At 41.5% G+C, this 15,476-nt stretch overlaps 1 protein-coding gene across 3 annotated transcripts in view; it reads right to left on the bottom strand.

Annotated features, from left to right (window-relative positions):
- ctdp1 (CTD (carboxy-terminal domain, RNA polymerase II, polypeptide A) phosphatase, subunit 1) overlaps positions 1 to 15,476 on the bottom strand; it is a 70,227-nt gene that overhangs the window by 46,723 nt on the left and 8,028 nt on the right. For all 3 annotated transcript variants that reach the window (XM_008421379.3, XM_008421378.3, XM_081612985.1), the window contains exons 7-11: positions 15,254 to 15,420; positions 12,436 to 13,455; positions 9,298 to 9,439; positions 8,979 to 9,203; positions 7,411 to 7,564 (exon numbers count right to left, since the gene is read on the bottom strand). In XM_008421379.3, the coding sequence (XP_008419601.1) occupies positions 7,411 to 7,564; positions 8,979 to 9,203; positions 9,298 to 9,439; positions 12,436 to 13,455; positions 15,254 to 15,420 (1,708 nt within the window). The remainder of the gene's footprint in view (positions 1 to 7,410; positions 7,565 to 8,978; positions 9,204 to 9,297; positions 9,440 to 12,435; positions 13,456 to 15,253; positions 15,421 to 15,476) is intronic.

Genomic DNA, 15,476 nt, shown 5'->3' with positions numbered 1-15,476 from the left:
AACTCAATTCATTTAAGGCCGAGTTATACTATAGTCACACTTTTAGAGGTTTTTTTTTTAATACTTGACGTGTATGTTGGTGGGGTATTTTATAGAAAATGAGCCCTCATAGGCGGATAGTGGTACAGGTGAAGCTGCTCTGCAAGGGCATCTTCTGAATCGTCCATTTTGAGTGAAAGGTGGTGCGCACGATCCGCGCCAAATTATAAAAATTCCGTGGAGCGCGACCAAGTCCTGAGAAAGGCAAACCGGGGTGGAGTATAGCGCAAATGTTAACGCGTTTAGTTGATCAATCTTAAGGCTAGCTATAGGCGTTAAGATGTGCCAATACGACTTGCTTAAGTTCTAACAAAGCATCGGAAATGAGAGGAATGCATGACTTTGAATCTGACAGGGTTCTTGGTTCCACAAAGTCCGGTCAGGCCTGTCACAAGAACAAATTTTGCTGGACAATAAATTGCTCCAGAAGTTACCGTTATATTTTTAAGTACTATAAAGGTAATGGCAAAGTAATAATGCAAGAACACACTCTAAAAGATCAGTAAACTTAAAATTCTAGTGAACACTTAACACTGGAACTGGAAGACATTTTAAATATCCAAAATAAATAAACAAAACATCAAATAAAATGCATTTTCAAGTCTTTGCAAACAAAATTGTCCTTCAAAAAAAAGGGCTAGTTGTGACCAAAGCGCCAAACTGAAGACTTTTATCATCCAGTTTTTGGTAGAAAGAGAGAAAAAACAGATACACAATAAATCATGCCAATGGAAATTACTGAGTTTGTTTTAATTTATCTTGTAATTAATTGATATATTTATTGTTGTGACATCCCTAGTCGAAGTGCTTCAGAAACTGACCAAAAAGTGTCGCCGTTGGCGCGATCTCATAGCTTTTAGTTATGGAGAGAAGACCAGTCAAAAAAAACGATCAAATATTTGAGTTCGATTGGTGGAATTTTTCAATTTGGACCAAATGAACCAATTTTCATAACATTTCCACAAGAAATTCATCACTGCAATGATCTCTATTCATCACACTTGCAAACAGATATTAATGCAGTGTCACTATAGACAAGATTACTTTCAACAAAAAGTATGTCGAGCACACCACCAGAACAGACAAAATACAGACTTTATGGCTGAACAGTAGAACAAATAAGAAAAAAAAAGATACATGTTTGTCATTATAAACACATTCCTAGAAAATTTATTTACTGCAAATTCATGCAGAAACTCTTGGCTCCCAGTAACACCTAAAAAGCTCGTACATCTCACAGAGGAGGCAAGAGATCAATATCTGCAGGCCACTAAGTGTGAGCTGTGATCATGGTAACAGAGGACCGTGTAAAAACCTCCTATGATCCAACCCTTAATGAGTCTCGTCTCTAACGGCCTCCATGTCAAACTGCACAGTCCAAACCTCACATTAATGATAGACCACTATCACCAGTTCCTTATTTCAGCTTGTTCTGTTTTTAGTTGCCAAATTAGATTTTTTCAGGAAGAATTGAATAAAGTTTGAGAATTGACCAAATGCTGTCGAGGCATTTGATCCAGAAATGAAGAGGTAAAAGTAATCAGTTACATTTTCTTAAATCCTCTTTTAGAATCAAGTTTCACATTTTAGGAAAGTCAGTTTGTCTGAACAGCAATGAAGCCCCTGCATGAAGAAGTTGAACTTTCTCAGCATGCAGAGGGTTAAAAAAAACCTCTCCTTCAGGATCCTCTCCATCATAGCAAAACTGAAGCATCCGACAGACTCGCTAGATTAATTTAATTGTGCCATTCCGACATCATAACTTGTCTTTACGCTCCTGCAAATAAGTCATGAGCGAGTCGATGATAACTAAGGAGAGGCCCATAAAGCCCTGACAGATCTGCTCGGTGAGCTACAGGATGACTCATCAGTTTGCTCACACAGTACAGTAGAGGTGTGAAAACTTCTCACTGCAAAGACGCATCACTTTGCAAACGATGCACAACTCCAAACAGCGTGGCTTGTGGTTGTTTTCCACTCGGAGAAAACTGGATTTTGGAAAAACAGATGGGAGATCTACAGTATTAATAGCCCTTGAAAGGTTTTTTGGGGGGGCATTTTCTCACGTTATGACCTCAAACTTTAATCTGTTTTTGATGGAAATTTTCAGTGATCACGCAAGTCGATGTGTGGAGATGAGGGGGCCGTTTGCGGTTTCAGATCATGAAGCTATGGGGCATTTTTGGAAAAGGGGACACAGCCAGCAACTCAGTATTCACTTATGCAGCATATGTGTGAAGGACTTTTCCTGTAACTTACTGAGATTCTGCAGCTTATTGGCTTTGTATCATTTCACATTTTCACCTTTGTTCTGGAACCCCGTGTTTAGTTCATCAAAATATGAGACAATGATCTAAAAGTGGGGAGAGATGATATAAACTATGAAGTAAAACAAAAATGAGTACAGAAATAATACAATTTTAAAATATGGGAGGACAGACAGAGAGCAATGTTACTGGTTTTACAGGTGTAAGACTGAAACAATTAATCGGACTAATCGATTACCGCAATAATCGTCAATTGATGTAATAACCGAATAATCATTAACCTTAGTTTGCTGACTAAGAAAAACTCATTTGGGTAAAAAAAAAAAAAAAAAACATATTTAGACAAGTAATTAAGCCAAAACTGTACAATACATATACACTTTTCGTGTAAATATGTTTAGGCTTCACACAATTCAGATGTACTAAAGGAATGGTACGCTATTGCATTTTAGGCAATACATTATTTATTTTCTTAATTAACAAATTAATTATATTGTTTGTTTACTTACATTTTTTAATCCATTTCTAATATTGCACAAAAAAAGCTTAAGTGCTTAAATGAAAAATTTGTAGAATATGAACATTTTTGTATCTGATTAATCGATTAATCATCAGAATAATTGATTGATTAATCAATTACCAAAATAATTGTTGGTTGCAGCCCTAAACAGGCGGCAAAACCCCCCCCCAAATCAGCGAGACTAGTTTGACAAAGACTATTAGGAGGTGTTGCTGGAAAACATAAGCTGCTGTAATGCACGACAGAAACTGTGAGAGCCTGGGAACCGATAGGCGGCGGAACGACTCAAGCTCTGAGAGTAAAAGTTGAATGACCTTGCATTTAACTATCAAAGAAACACGTGACTTCGCCCACTCAGCTTCTGTCTGACAGAGTCAGCTTCCTGGACTTATCCAGGCGCATGTTCATGTTCCTCACACATGCAGAAACTCTGCTTTATTCACAACTCTGAGGAGAATTCTGTGTTCCTGTTTAGAGGTCTGTGAGGGATGAAAAAAAAAAAACAAAAAAAAACACTTCAACCAATTCTCAACTGGGTGTAGTAACCCGGCTTCAACTTAACAGAATCCCTTTAGCAGTTTTTTAACTATATAGTTCCCATTTAGAGGCACTTTAATCATGTGCAGTCTATTAGGATATTACAGTTTTAATCTTAGACTGCTGTTATTGTTTTTTTTTTTTATGCTGGCGTATGGAGAAACACGTGAAAAGGAACCGAATGGGGGATCTGATGATTAATCGATTACTATATTAGCTGACAACTGATTCAATAATCAAGTAATCACAATTAATCTGCTTAATCACAACTAATTCAATTAATCACAACTAATCCAATTAGTCACAACTAATCCGATTAATCACGATTAATATGTTCCATCCTTTTGGCAGAATTGTTAATATTTACCATTCGCAACCTTTAAGAGTAGTTTTTAAATGGCTCCGCTTAAATGTCAGAGATGTCTCAGTAATTCTCAGAAGAAATTGTCAAACTAATCTCCCTGTTGCTCTTGTTCTGCAGCGGCCTAATGTCTTTCTGAGATCCGCTGATTCCTGAAACTGATTGTATCCTGGTGAAACTGCAGGCGTAGCTAAAAATAGGTCCATCTGACACACTCAGGTCATGTTGTCCTGCTGTTATTCAGTGAACTAAAAAATGATCTTACGTCAATGCGAGTGGCGGGTAAGTACGCTGAGTTCTGGTAATGGGCCTCGGTGTCTAGATCTGACAGCGGTAGATGGGGAAATTACAGATAGATTTGGGGATGTTTCCTCTCTTCATGGGGAAACGGCCTTCAAAACAGTGATGCATCGATCCACTTTTTTCACTTCTTGTTCCGATATCTGAGGATTTTTATTGGTCAATGCTGATCCACAGACTTGAACATCCATCCATCCATTTTCTTTACACCCTTGTCTCTCAGTGGGGTCGGGAGAGGTGCTGGTGCCTATCTCCAGGTAACGTTCTGGGTGAGAGGCGGGGTCACCCTGGACAGGTCGCCAGTCTGTCACAGGGCAACACAGGACACACAACCATACACACACACTCACACCTAGGGACAATTTGGAAAGGCCAATTAACCTGACAATCATGTTTTTGGATTGTGGGAGGAAACCGGAGTACCCAGAGAAAACCCACGCATGCACAGGGAGAACATGCAAACTCCATGCAGAAAGACCGGGGCCGGGAATCGAACCCAGAACCTTCTTGCGGCAAGGCAACAGCTCTACCAACTGTGCCACTGTGCAGCCCGGCAGACTTGAACAGTGATTTCTTTTTTCCTTTGTAATTTCTTCAAATCAGTGTTAAAATACAAAAAGCTGAAACATGAACTGAAGTAGAATCTGCTCCCAGATATGCTCCTTAAAGCAAACAACTGGACTCGACTGAATGCTGATGTATTGAACAAAAAACGGACACACACTTTCCAAGTCATCAAATGGCCAACAAGGCTTCAGGAAAAGGTCACACAGCTGGTACGCTGCTGCTTTTCTCCGCCCGCCGTTCTTTGCACATGTTGCTCCAGGTAAACTGACGGAGCGTCATGTAACCATCGGTGACATTTAAATGCGAGGCTGTCCACCTGACTCAGACGTTCTGCCTCGCTCCGGCCAATTAAGCGCGCTACTGTCCCCCCGGTGGCCCTGAAGATCTGCAGCGTTTAAGAATGTCAAAGACTGCCCTTTCGCCGAGGCGTACGCCAGGAACGTGGCATTTGAAACTGTGTTGGGAAAGGTATTCTGCTTTTGAGTCAATTTATGTTTTAGTAAAAAAAAAAACAAATGATGTTAAAGAGGGATTTAGTTGTGCTTTGGGGAGCAAATGGTTGCCTAAAGGAAACAGCGACTGCAGCATATTCACCTTGTCCCTACAGGAAGTTGTGGACGCAGCTATTAATGAATTCATTAATTCACATGTTTGAAAATTTTGTGCAGATTTCCAATTTTCACTTGACATCGTAACTTTCCTGCAACTCTGACCAATCGCTTCAACGTTTTTCTGCATTTCCTTCCAGTCTGACCAATGGCAGCAACTCGGATAAACTTTGATCGATCTCCATTTATTCCATTCCATTTATCAAAAGTTTTTAGTCAATTTAGAGAAATTCAGAGCAAAGAAGAAGGAAATTAAACTATAAGCTTGAAACAGCATCAATAAAGCAGTCCAACGATTAGGCCTGTCACAATAACAAATTTTGCTGAACGATAAACTGTTCCAGAAGTTATTGCAATAAAAGATAATATTGTTGTTTTGACAGCATTTTAAAAGTAATATAACGGTAATGGCAAAAATAATAATGAAAGAGCATATTCTAAAGATCAGGAAACTTTAAATTCTAATGAACATTTAATACTGGACCAAAATAAACAAACAACACAACAAATAAAATGCATTTTGACGTCTTGGTAAACAAAACTGTCCTTCAATACAAAAAAAAAGAGATAGTTGAGACCAAAGCACCAAACTGAAGACTTTTATCATGCAGGTTTTGGTAGAAAGAGAGAAAAAAAAAGAGATAAAATGGTAAAATCATGCCAATGGAAATTACTGAGTTTGTTTTAATTTATCATGCTGATTTACTGATTATTATAACAGGTCTTCCGATGATGAATTCTTAACCATCACTACCAACACTTTTCACTGTTCGTTTAGCCATTTATATTTTTTGGCTACTACTGTAGCTTTCAAAGTCATTTTCTAAAGACACGACAACTCGAACTTTATAAAGTGAACGTTCTAGAAGGAAAACGGTGAAGTAGCTGAGAGGATTCCAGCTGAGCCGTCACATCAGAAACCCACAATTCATGAAAAGGTAAAATCAATAAAAATGGCCCTGAATGTCTTTACAACATGCCTCGTCACATGTTCCTTTTAGTCAAACCACAGAGGGGCCTTTGTTTTTCTGTACAATAATTACTGACTGAGAGGTTCTTGGCTCATCTCAAGGGTCTGCTGAGCAGATTATTAGCACAACTCAGTCTCAATTAAAGAGCATTATCCAGGCAAGAGGTGCCGAGTTCTCCGTCGTTCCTAATCACTTCACCTGCCCCATGAGGCAGGTGAAGTGTTACATCCGTGGATGTAACATGCAGAACGCCGGCAGATATGGAATGGAAGGACAGGAACAGTGCCAGTGGAGGCCCAGAGGGAAATCAAAGGAATGTGAAGAGCTTCAGGAGGACTGAGTGGTAACCACCATGTTTAAAACCATAAAGGTTTGTGGCTGACCTCTGACCTCCAGCTGTTGGCCTTCACCTGTCAATACTGATTAAAGCTATACCGTTCCAGCTGTGAGCAGGGATTAGTTATTCATTAGAGGACGAGCGGTTATTGCACCGGTTATCACGGAAAAGACGTTATTATGATGAGAACTGACTTCTTAAGACAATTATAAAGCCAGACTATGTTTGCCAACCGTAGTTTATCTAATACTTTAATCATGGTTAATTGATTGCTGAAGTAATCATCAACTCGTAACTGAGTAATCGTTAACTAGAGTTAATGGTTATTCCAGTTATTGTTAATTGGAGTAATGGAGAAAAAAAAGGATTATTTTGCTGACTCAGCAACACACTCAGAGCAGCAATTAAGCCAAAACTGTACAAAAGATTCTGGACTTAAAATGAAAAACATTGTTCTTCACTTCAAGAGGCAGTTTTAGCCTCACCTGTTTAGCATGTATGAGTTTTAAGTAATATAATAATTTAGTTTAATTATTTAAAATGGGAATTGAATTATTTGTTAATTTATTTACTTGTGCATTTATAATATTGTATAAAATAAGTGCCAACCAAGCAGGATCGAGAATATAAAGGACGGATTATGAGCTTGTTTCACCACCAGATTTAGAAAGTGAAGTTGTTCATTTAAATAAGGGGGGAAAAGGCTGTTTAGCTTTAAGGGAAGCTGAACAGGCTGTAGGTGGATGTACTTCCAACCACCTGCGAGGTGACGATGTTAAAACATATTCAGAAAGCGGCTGAGCCACTGTGTTATGTGCTGTATGTGCATTCACAGTAAAAACCTCCAGAACGTGTTTCTGCACTCTTTACTGTACCCAGGCCCCAGGCGGCGGCGGTCCTCACCTCTTTGTCCATGCTGTCCAGGTCCTCCTTGCAGAGCGTGTACAGCGGCATCGTTTCTGACATGCTCGGCTGCCGCTCCCGGCGGGAAGGTCCCGGCTGCTCGTCGTCCTGGCTGGACCCGGCCGCCTCGTTCTGCTGACCCTGTGCGGCTCCCCTGAGGCGCAGGAGCAGAGGAGAATGAGAAAACCAGTCTGAATGGTGGAACCGGTTGGAAAATGGGGGCTTTCACACATTCACATGTCAGGTACTTCATACTTTTCCAGGAGTCTTAGGGAAAAGCTCAGATGCACCCTTTCAATATTGATATCTGTATCAGTCCTGATACTGTAAAACATCTAGATCGATGACAATGTGGCCAATCTATTCAGTCCAAGTCTGTTTTGTGCTCCGATGCTTTATTATTTTACATTTAGAATTCCTTATTACACTTTTTGACCCATTTGAAAGGTTTGCTGCTGTTTGTTTTTATGTTTGACCAAAATGCTCAACCTATCAATTTTATCATTTTTAATTTCTTTATTTTATATTGACATGTTTGACCAGCTTGTGGAGCTATTTGTGTATTTATATGTGCCGTACTGGTGCAGCTTTATTAAATACAATTATAATTCACTACATTTATGTCTGTGTTTAAAAAAATGAATTGTTTTAAGTCAATTCAGCTGTTTTTCCTGTATCGTATTGTATTGGCCAATACTAAACCTCCGATACTGGTATCGGTATCAGAAGTGAAAAAAGTGGATAGGTGCATGCATTCCTGAAAAAATTTTTTATTTTAAATTCGACTTCCTGCTTTTTAGCTCATTTAAAGACATATTAAAATTAAATATTCTACATTTTAGTGAATCTATTTGTAAAAAAAGAAAAGAAAGGCAGAACATCAGAAGCTTCACTTTCCGTCACTTTGTACTTTTATATTTTTTCCTTTCTTCGTGTCACTCAGATCTTTGTGGGCCTCGCCAGGGAGCAAGACTCATTTGCAAAAACGCAAAACACAATCAGCTTTTAACCGTCCACAGTGACAAAAGCAGGGAGGTGAAAGCAGGCGAGCGACGATGGGAATCGCGCAGGACTCGGAAAAGCCTAATGGATGTATATGCAAATGCGAAAGGGACGGCTTCTTCAATTCCTCCGGGCGCTGCTTAATTGAACGGATCTTCTTTGATGATTCTCTTCATTTTAAAGCAACTCGCTGAAAACTTAATTGTGCCTCTAATCCATGAATAAAATAGGGCAATTTTCCACTTCAGATGATTAATCACATAGCATCGTCAGAGATCTGCTCAATTTGAGGATGTTTTAAGGACAGAAGGCGGCTGTCTGGGGTGGATCGGGAACGGAGAAACGATAAAAGATGGGACGGAAAGCGACGCTCTTATTTTATTTAAGTGAAACTTGGAAGTCATTCAAAAATAAAAAAGCATTTTCTCCATCATCACTCTTTATTGGCGTTTTGCAAATAGAAATCATTTTGGTGCAGTACAGAACTGAATTGGGTGACAAAAGGATTATTACTACATTTTATGATTATCAATGTTCATAGTGTTATAACAGGTTGAGTTTAGTACCTGAGACCAGACTGATCCATGTGGTCGGAGAGGGGTCCCGATGCCTGGAGGTAGGCTGCTGGACGCCCCGCCTGAGGGCCCCTGCGGATTAGCTTCCCTGTGACCGAGTCGTAGGTCCGGGCCTCTGAAAACGCCCCTCTGGGTCTGGGGTGGACAGGAACTGGCTGGAAGACGGCTTTCTGCAGGCAGCCCTGATTGTCGAGAAAAGCGGCCGGGCTGTTGCTCCTTCAAGAGACGGAACTGGGAGTTTAACTCCGTACTTGGGCTCGTACATGTTTAGCTGCTAACAGATTAGCCTGGGAGATCGTGGTTCTGGTACCGTGGCGTCCTGGAGTAATCCTCCTTCAGGGGGTACAACTGCTCCTCCACCCGCTCCCAGCGCTCCAGGCAGCTCCACAGCCAGTCGGGGTTGACCACATGGAGGTGCTTGCAGCCCTGCGCCTGCCGTACCTTCTCCGTTCCTGCGAGAACCGCAGTTGTAAGGGGTTTGGTGAAACATTAGTTCACTAGACAGAACAAATCTTGGGTGTATGAGAAATGGAAATTTTTTGAGGGAAACTTGGAATGCAAATAATTTGTTTTCACATAAAGGCTACAAACACTAGAATCGATGGAAGAATCCATTCTACTTTTGACATGTCTGTCTGCAGTGGTGGACAATGCTAACTAAAAAGTTAGTTGTGTCAACTACTCAACTACAACTACAAAAAAACATTAGTTACGTTAACACTAAAGCTCTACACAAACATGGTATTTTCCCAAAGCTAATGGTAAAGTGCTAAACATGGTATTTAGCTAATGCTGAAGTGGTACAAAACATTGTATTTAGCTACAACATGACACAAACATGTCATGTTTTTAGCTTAAGCTAATGCTAAACCACTGCACATAGTTTTTTGTTAAAGCTAATGCTAAAGCGCTACACCAAAATGGTATTTAGATAATGTCACAGCACTACACTGACTTGGAATTTAGTGAAAGCGCCAATTATGCTATATATGTCCTTGAAAGACCACAAGCAGCAATTTAATGTTGACATAATTTATATGTTCTATGATGCTGTCCATTCTTTATTTTGTTTCTGTATGTTTCTTATTTGAAGTAAAGTTATTGGGGGAAACAAAAGAGAAAGTTACAGAACTGCTGTGTAAACAGTCATCACCCACTTCAAAATAAAAACATGGGTATAAATGTCTACTTAAAGAACAGTTGATAAACCAAAACTTCAACACAGACAACAAATTTAATTCAAGAGAGAGTTTACAAAACAGCCAAGTAAATTAACAGTTTAGAACAGTGTTTCTCAACCTTTTTCAGCCCAGCGCCCCCCTAGCGTTCATTCAGGTCTCTCACCGCCCCCAACAAAGAATTTGTAGGCTACTTTGCGCTGACTATTATTTTATTATTAATGTTACTATCACTATTGTAGATGTATTAATTTTTATGCTTGTTTCTGTATTTATTAGAGGTGTGCCGATCTATCGGTCACCGATCATAATCGGCCGATTTTCGTGAGAAAGTGCATGATCGATGATCATTGGCTCTCTTTGCCGATACCGATCACATACATCTCATTTCGCAGCCGATACCGATCACATACATCTCATTTCGCAGTCTGCCTGTGCAGCTGGTCTCCTCTTTCCTTCACTCTGCGCAAACGCGCAGCAACAAATCCTAAGCGATGTGGAACTATAACGCACTGAGCGAATGGGGAAGTTTGCGTGTTGCGGCGGAAAATTGAAGCGCGTCAAAATGCATCAACACAACGAAGCTAATACGACATAAAAACAATGCCATACTTGACGGAGTTTGGCTACATCCAGGCTCACTGCAGTAAAAAAGACATATGGAGGATCAGATAGCAGGTAAAGCAGCGCACAGCTACAAACACTCACCCGGATTAGCATGACGGTCAGAAAGCTCAACAAATAACCCGCAAAATTATGTAAGTCTTCGAGCTGCGATGTAAGACGCTGGTTCTGCTCTCGCTGTTGAACCGCTGCTACGCGCTACAGGTAGTAATATTTCACAGACGGAGCGCCGCTTCTGCTCCACCTGGTAGTGACTCTCACACCGAACCTGTTTAAAGCTGCAGCATCTAACTTAAAAAAAAATACATTTTACATACGTATTAAAACTTTCGCTGTCCTAACATGAGACAGATAATTTCTAAAAAATAATCGATCTCCTCCCTGCTTTGCATAATTACTCGGCTCAGTCAGAAACAGCCAACTAGCAGTAATCAGCTAGCCGCCATGCTATCAGGGAGTTTTCATTCAGTAACTCTGGATTGTTTATTGTAATGGATCCCGTATTTGCCTTTGAATGTTTTTATGCCATAATTCACATCTAGTTCGTCGCTACGTTTTATGTCCCGCTTCTCCTGTTTCAGAGTTTTGTGCAATGTGCGCGTCGTTTTTTTTAACCCCCTATTGTGCGCAGCGTTCGGGAAATGTATCGATGGGGAAAAGACAGACTAACATAAACCTTTTAAAACAACGAAAAAAATTTCGGTATTCTGATTATTGAAATTTAAAAGTGCTGTGGTACCGATGTTCTATCACACCCGTTTCATACCGGACCACTTGCAGCACCGGTGTTAACGCTATAAAATGAACGCTCTCTATCGTGGTATCACCCGTGGAGGGATTTCTTTATTTAAATGGGTTCATTTTTCAGTCTAAACTGGTATTGTTGTGCATTTAAGGTGTAAAGTTTACCTTCGACCAAACGCCCCCCAGAGGAATCCCAGCGCCCCCCTTTTGTAAAAATTTCAGACAGCGCCCCTGCCATCCTCTGAACGCCCCCCGGGGGGCGGTACCGCCCATGTTGAGAACCGCTAGTTTAGAATAAAAAAAATAGGGGAAGCTAAGTGCATTATTATTTTCAAAGTTAGCAAAAGCACTAAGCAAAAAATTTGCTCCGCCATTAGCGCATTAGTGGAAGTTTGCCCAACAACGTCTGTATATATTGAAGACTTTCTGTCAAATTCTTAGTAATGTTGTTTAGTGACCGAGTTTAGAAAAACAATGTACCTGCTTCACCTGGAATCTGAATTACCTTTAACATGGAGGTGCACCTTAACTAGCATAACCTGCTCATTATGGGGTTGTCAGTCATCCATGTTTATGGTTCTGGATCCAAAGTGTTTCCACATAAATGAACAGCCATTACGTCTTTAGCTTGGTAAATGCTGCTGCAGTAGTGGATGCTGGTCATTGTCTGACTTTCTCAGGTATGAAATCATGAGTTAAACAACTTTTACTCCATTAACTACAATATTAACTAGATTTGGCCATTGTTGTTGGGTAAGCAACTAAAAAACATAAATTTGGGGCAAAATAAATGCACGTTACTCCTTGCAGAATCAGTGAGCTTCATGGAAATATAAAAGAAACGTGAATCTAACTGGACGACACACAACTGTGCTGATTTGTTATCATCCAGGTCTACGTACCTGCCCTTGCTGCAACTAGATGTGTCGTCTGGTTGGGGTCCTGAGAGTTGAGGATCAGACTCTTGCCGATTTTGGCCCCCAGGGCTTTGGCGTGGTAGAACTCCCTTGTCCTCTCCATGGGGTAGTTAGTGGGGTAAAGTCCGCTGAACACAACCGTCGTGCCCTCCAGAGTCTTGCTCTTCAACTCTGGAACGATCCTGCGGATGTCTGGCATCTCCGACGCCTCCTTCCTCAGGTGGGTCTCGTAACGGGCGAAGTACTCTGCGTGGATCCGTTCCAGCACCTCCTCCAGGTAGATGAGGTGATCGTCCTGGTCGTTGTCGGTCTCTTCCTCTTCCTCCTCGTCTTCCATGCTCTGATCCAGCAGCTCCTCTCCCACCGTGACTCCGGACTGCTCGCTGTTCTGGGACTCGGTTTCCGGCTCTCTCCTCTCCAAGCAGCCGTTCCCCAGCTCGGGGTCGGGCAGGACAACGCCCGGGTGTTCTGCAGAGTCCGAGCTGTTCTCGACTTCGCAAGAACCCTTGCTGTCCCCGTCCTTCGTTACGTCCTCATCAGATGGCTCGTGTCCGTCTCCTTCCTGTTCAGACTCCTTTGTTGCACGAGTCCTGCTTTGACTCCCGCCGTCTGGCGAGGCGGGCTTTCCTGTACCCGATTCACTGTCGCTGTCACTAGAAAGGTCAAAATCCAAGTTATTGGAGTCATGGCTCGGTGCTGAGGAGTTGGCACCTCCCTGAGCCTCTTCTGTCCTGTTACCACCATCCTCTTTAACATCTTTTTTATCCTCCACCTGAGTGCCCTTTTGACCTCGACTTCGTCCTGCCTCCTCCTGGTCCTCCTCCACACACCCCTGTGTCCTTTCACCTGCAGCTCCTCCCTGAGAAGACTGAGGTAATGAAAGCTCTTCCTTTGCTGAAATGCCTGGCTCCTTTGACCGTTTCCTGAGGCCATTATTTTGCTCATCAGCACCAATCGCCTCCGCTTGTTCTGTGCTCTCTGTCGGCCGACTTGAAGGGCCTCCAGCTGGAAGACATGAAAATCCGGTCACAAAAACAAACAAGATGTAAGGGTGAAGTAAGATCTGCCGATGAACTTGGAAGTACCTCTCTGTCTGACGGAAAGAAAACCAAACAGTTTTTGACACTTTTTAGAAAATGCTCAGAAATGTGGCCTTTATAGAGGAAGTTCAATAGAAAGTCATTGTTGAAAATAACATCGAAAATCCCTTTTATAGTTTGAGGAATGCTGCGAGGTACGTCGCCACATACAGCAGAGCTGGTCCCAGCTCATAGGAAGATATGTGAAGCTAAAACCTGGGGGGAAAAAATCTGTTAGAGGCTGCAAAAGACTTGAGGCAGTTCTCCTCTCAGCAGGATAACCACCCTAAACACACATCCAGAGCTGCAGTAAATTTTTAATCAAAGCATGTTCCGTGTTTGAATGGTCCAATCAACCCCAGCACATAAATCCGACTGCCAAAATGTTAAAATTGCCGTTCTCAGGTGCAGCGCTTCCCCCAGAAAGCTTGCGAAGCGCGGTGGTAGGGTTGCTGAGGCAGTCCACCACCGACGTGACATATACGTTAGTTCTTTGGAGGGACGATGTAAAAGCTGGTACAGGTGAACCTGTTCTGCAAGGTCACTTTCTAAATAGACGATTTTTAATAAGAGGTGGCGCGCACGATCCTGTGTTTGCCATCACTGTTAATGGTGTGCAAAAAAACATATTAATAAGATATTAAAAAACAAAGTTTAGTCTGGCAGGGGTTGCAAGTAAAGCCTAATGGCCTGCCAGGCTTATGTTACGCTGCAGATGCTCTCAATCCAACCTGAGAAAAGAAATCAGGAAAGACATTCAGTCTCTAGATGTAGAAAGCTGGTAGGAAAATACCTAGAAGGACTTGCAGCTTTACCTGTAGCTAACGGCGGTTCAGCAACGTGTCATCTCAGGGAAGCTCAATTAAATTTTTCTGATTTTGATTTGGAAAAACCGTTTATCATTTTCCTCAGACTATACAAGAATACACTGCTTTGTGTTCATCCATCATAAAAATCCTACTAAACCACATTATGATTACAACAAGACTAAACATGAAGGTACAGAATTATGAATCCATCGGCAACTGAATGTTTTGCGATAACGGAACCCAATTCTCTGACTCCAGACCTATTAGAAAACTTGACTCCATGTAGATAAATCAACAACTTTCCTCTTTCTAGTTGCCCAAAGTTGCCTGAAATTCCCCTCTAATACGCTCTGCAAAGAGAAATGCTTAGATTTCAGCACAGCGAGTGCAGCTCTGTCTTCGCCCCGTGTTGGCAAACACTTCTTGGAGGAGAACACTCCTGCGAGGCAAATCCGATTCCTCTCAGAACGCTGAGTCACTCGGCAGCTAGCGACTCTGTTTGAGCGTGAAATATGTGAGAAGATAACCTGTCAACAAGGCAGACTAGGGAGGAAAAAAAAAAAACGAATACATAAATAAAAGTTGCCTTGTTCAAAGTAAGTATACTGTATCTTTTGAAACCACTGAGCTGAATGGACAAGATATGGAGGCGTAATAATCAGAGGAGACAGGCCACGCTACAGCAGTTTGGGGTTTGTACCGGTTCTACGAACACGAAAGCAGTAAATTAAACCATGGACAACTGCTTGCATGAACGGGGGGCAGAGTTTCTGTCCAATAAAATCGCTGCAATTACTTTTTATAGTCAACTTGAGAAATGTAATAAATTCACCAAATCTAACCAGGCATGGTCTAACAATATCATTTCAAGGTGTGGTTTTTAAGTGTTTCAGAAAAAAAAAAACATTCTTGTACCTTTCTTGGCCATCTGAGCTTCCCTTGATCCTGGTGGAGCGTTGATGTCTCCGATGCCCTGGAAGTAGATGTACTTCTTCACAGTGATGAGGTTCGGTGCAAACTTCCAGACGTCTTCCCGGTCGTCGATGATGCAGACCATGGAGTCGCCGCAGGGGAACAGGTTCCTGTAGAAGGGGGGAAAAAATTATATATATATATAAATATGCATGCTTTATGAAAT

This window comes from Poecilia reticulata, chromosome 11 (genome assembly GCF_904066995.2).
Source record: "Poecilia reticulata chromosome 11, P_reticulata-male-v2, whole genome shotgun sequence".
In the NCBI taxonomy this organism is placed as follows: Eukaryota; Metazoa; Chordata; class Actinopteri; order Cyprinodontiformes; family Poeciliidae; genus Poecilia; species Poecilia reticulata.
Note: the sequence above shows the minus strand (reverse complement) of the source record. Positions and strands in the feature narration are given on the sequence as shown.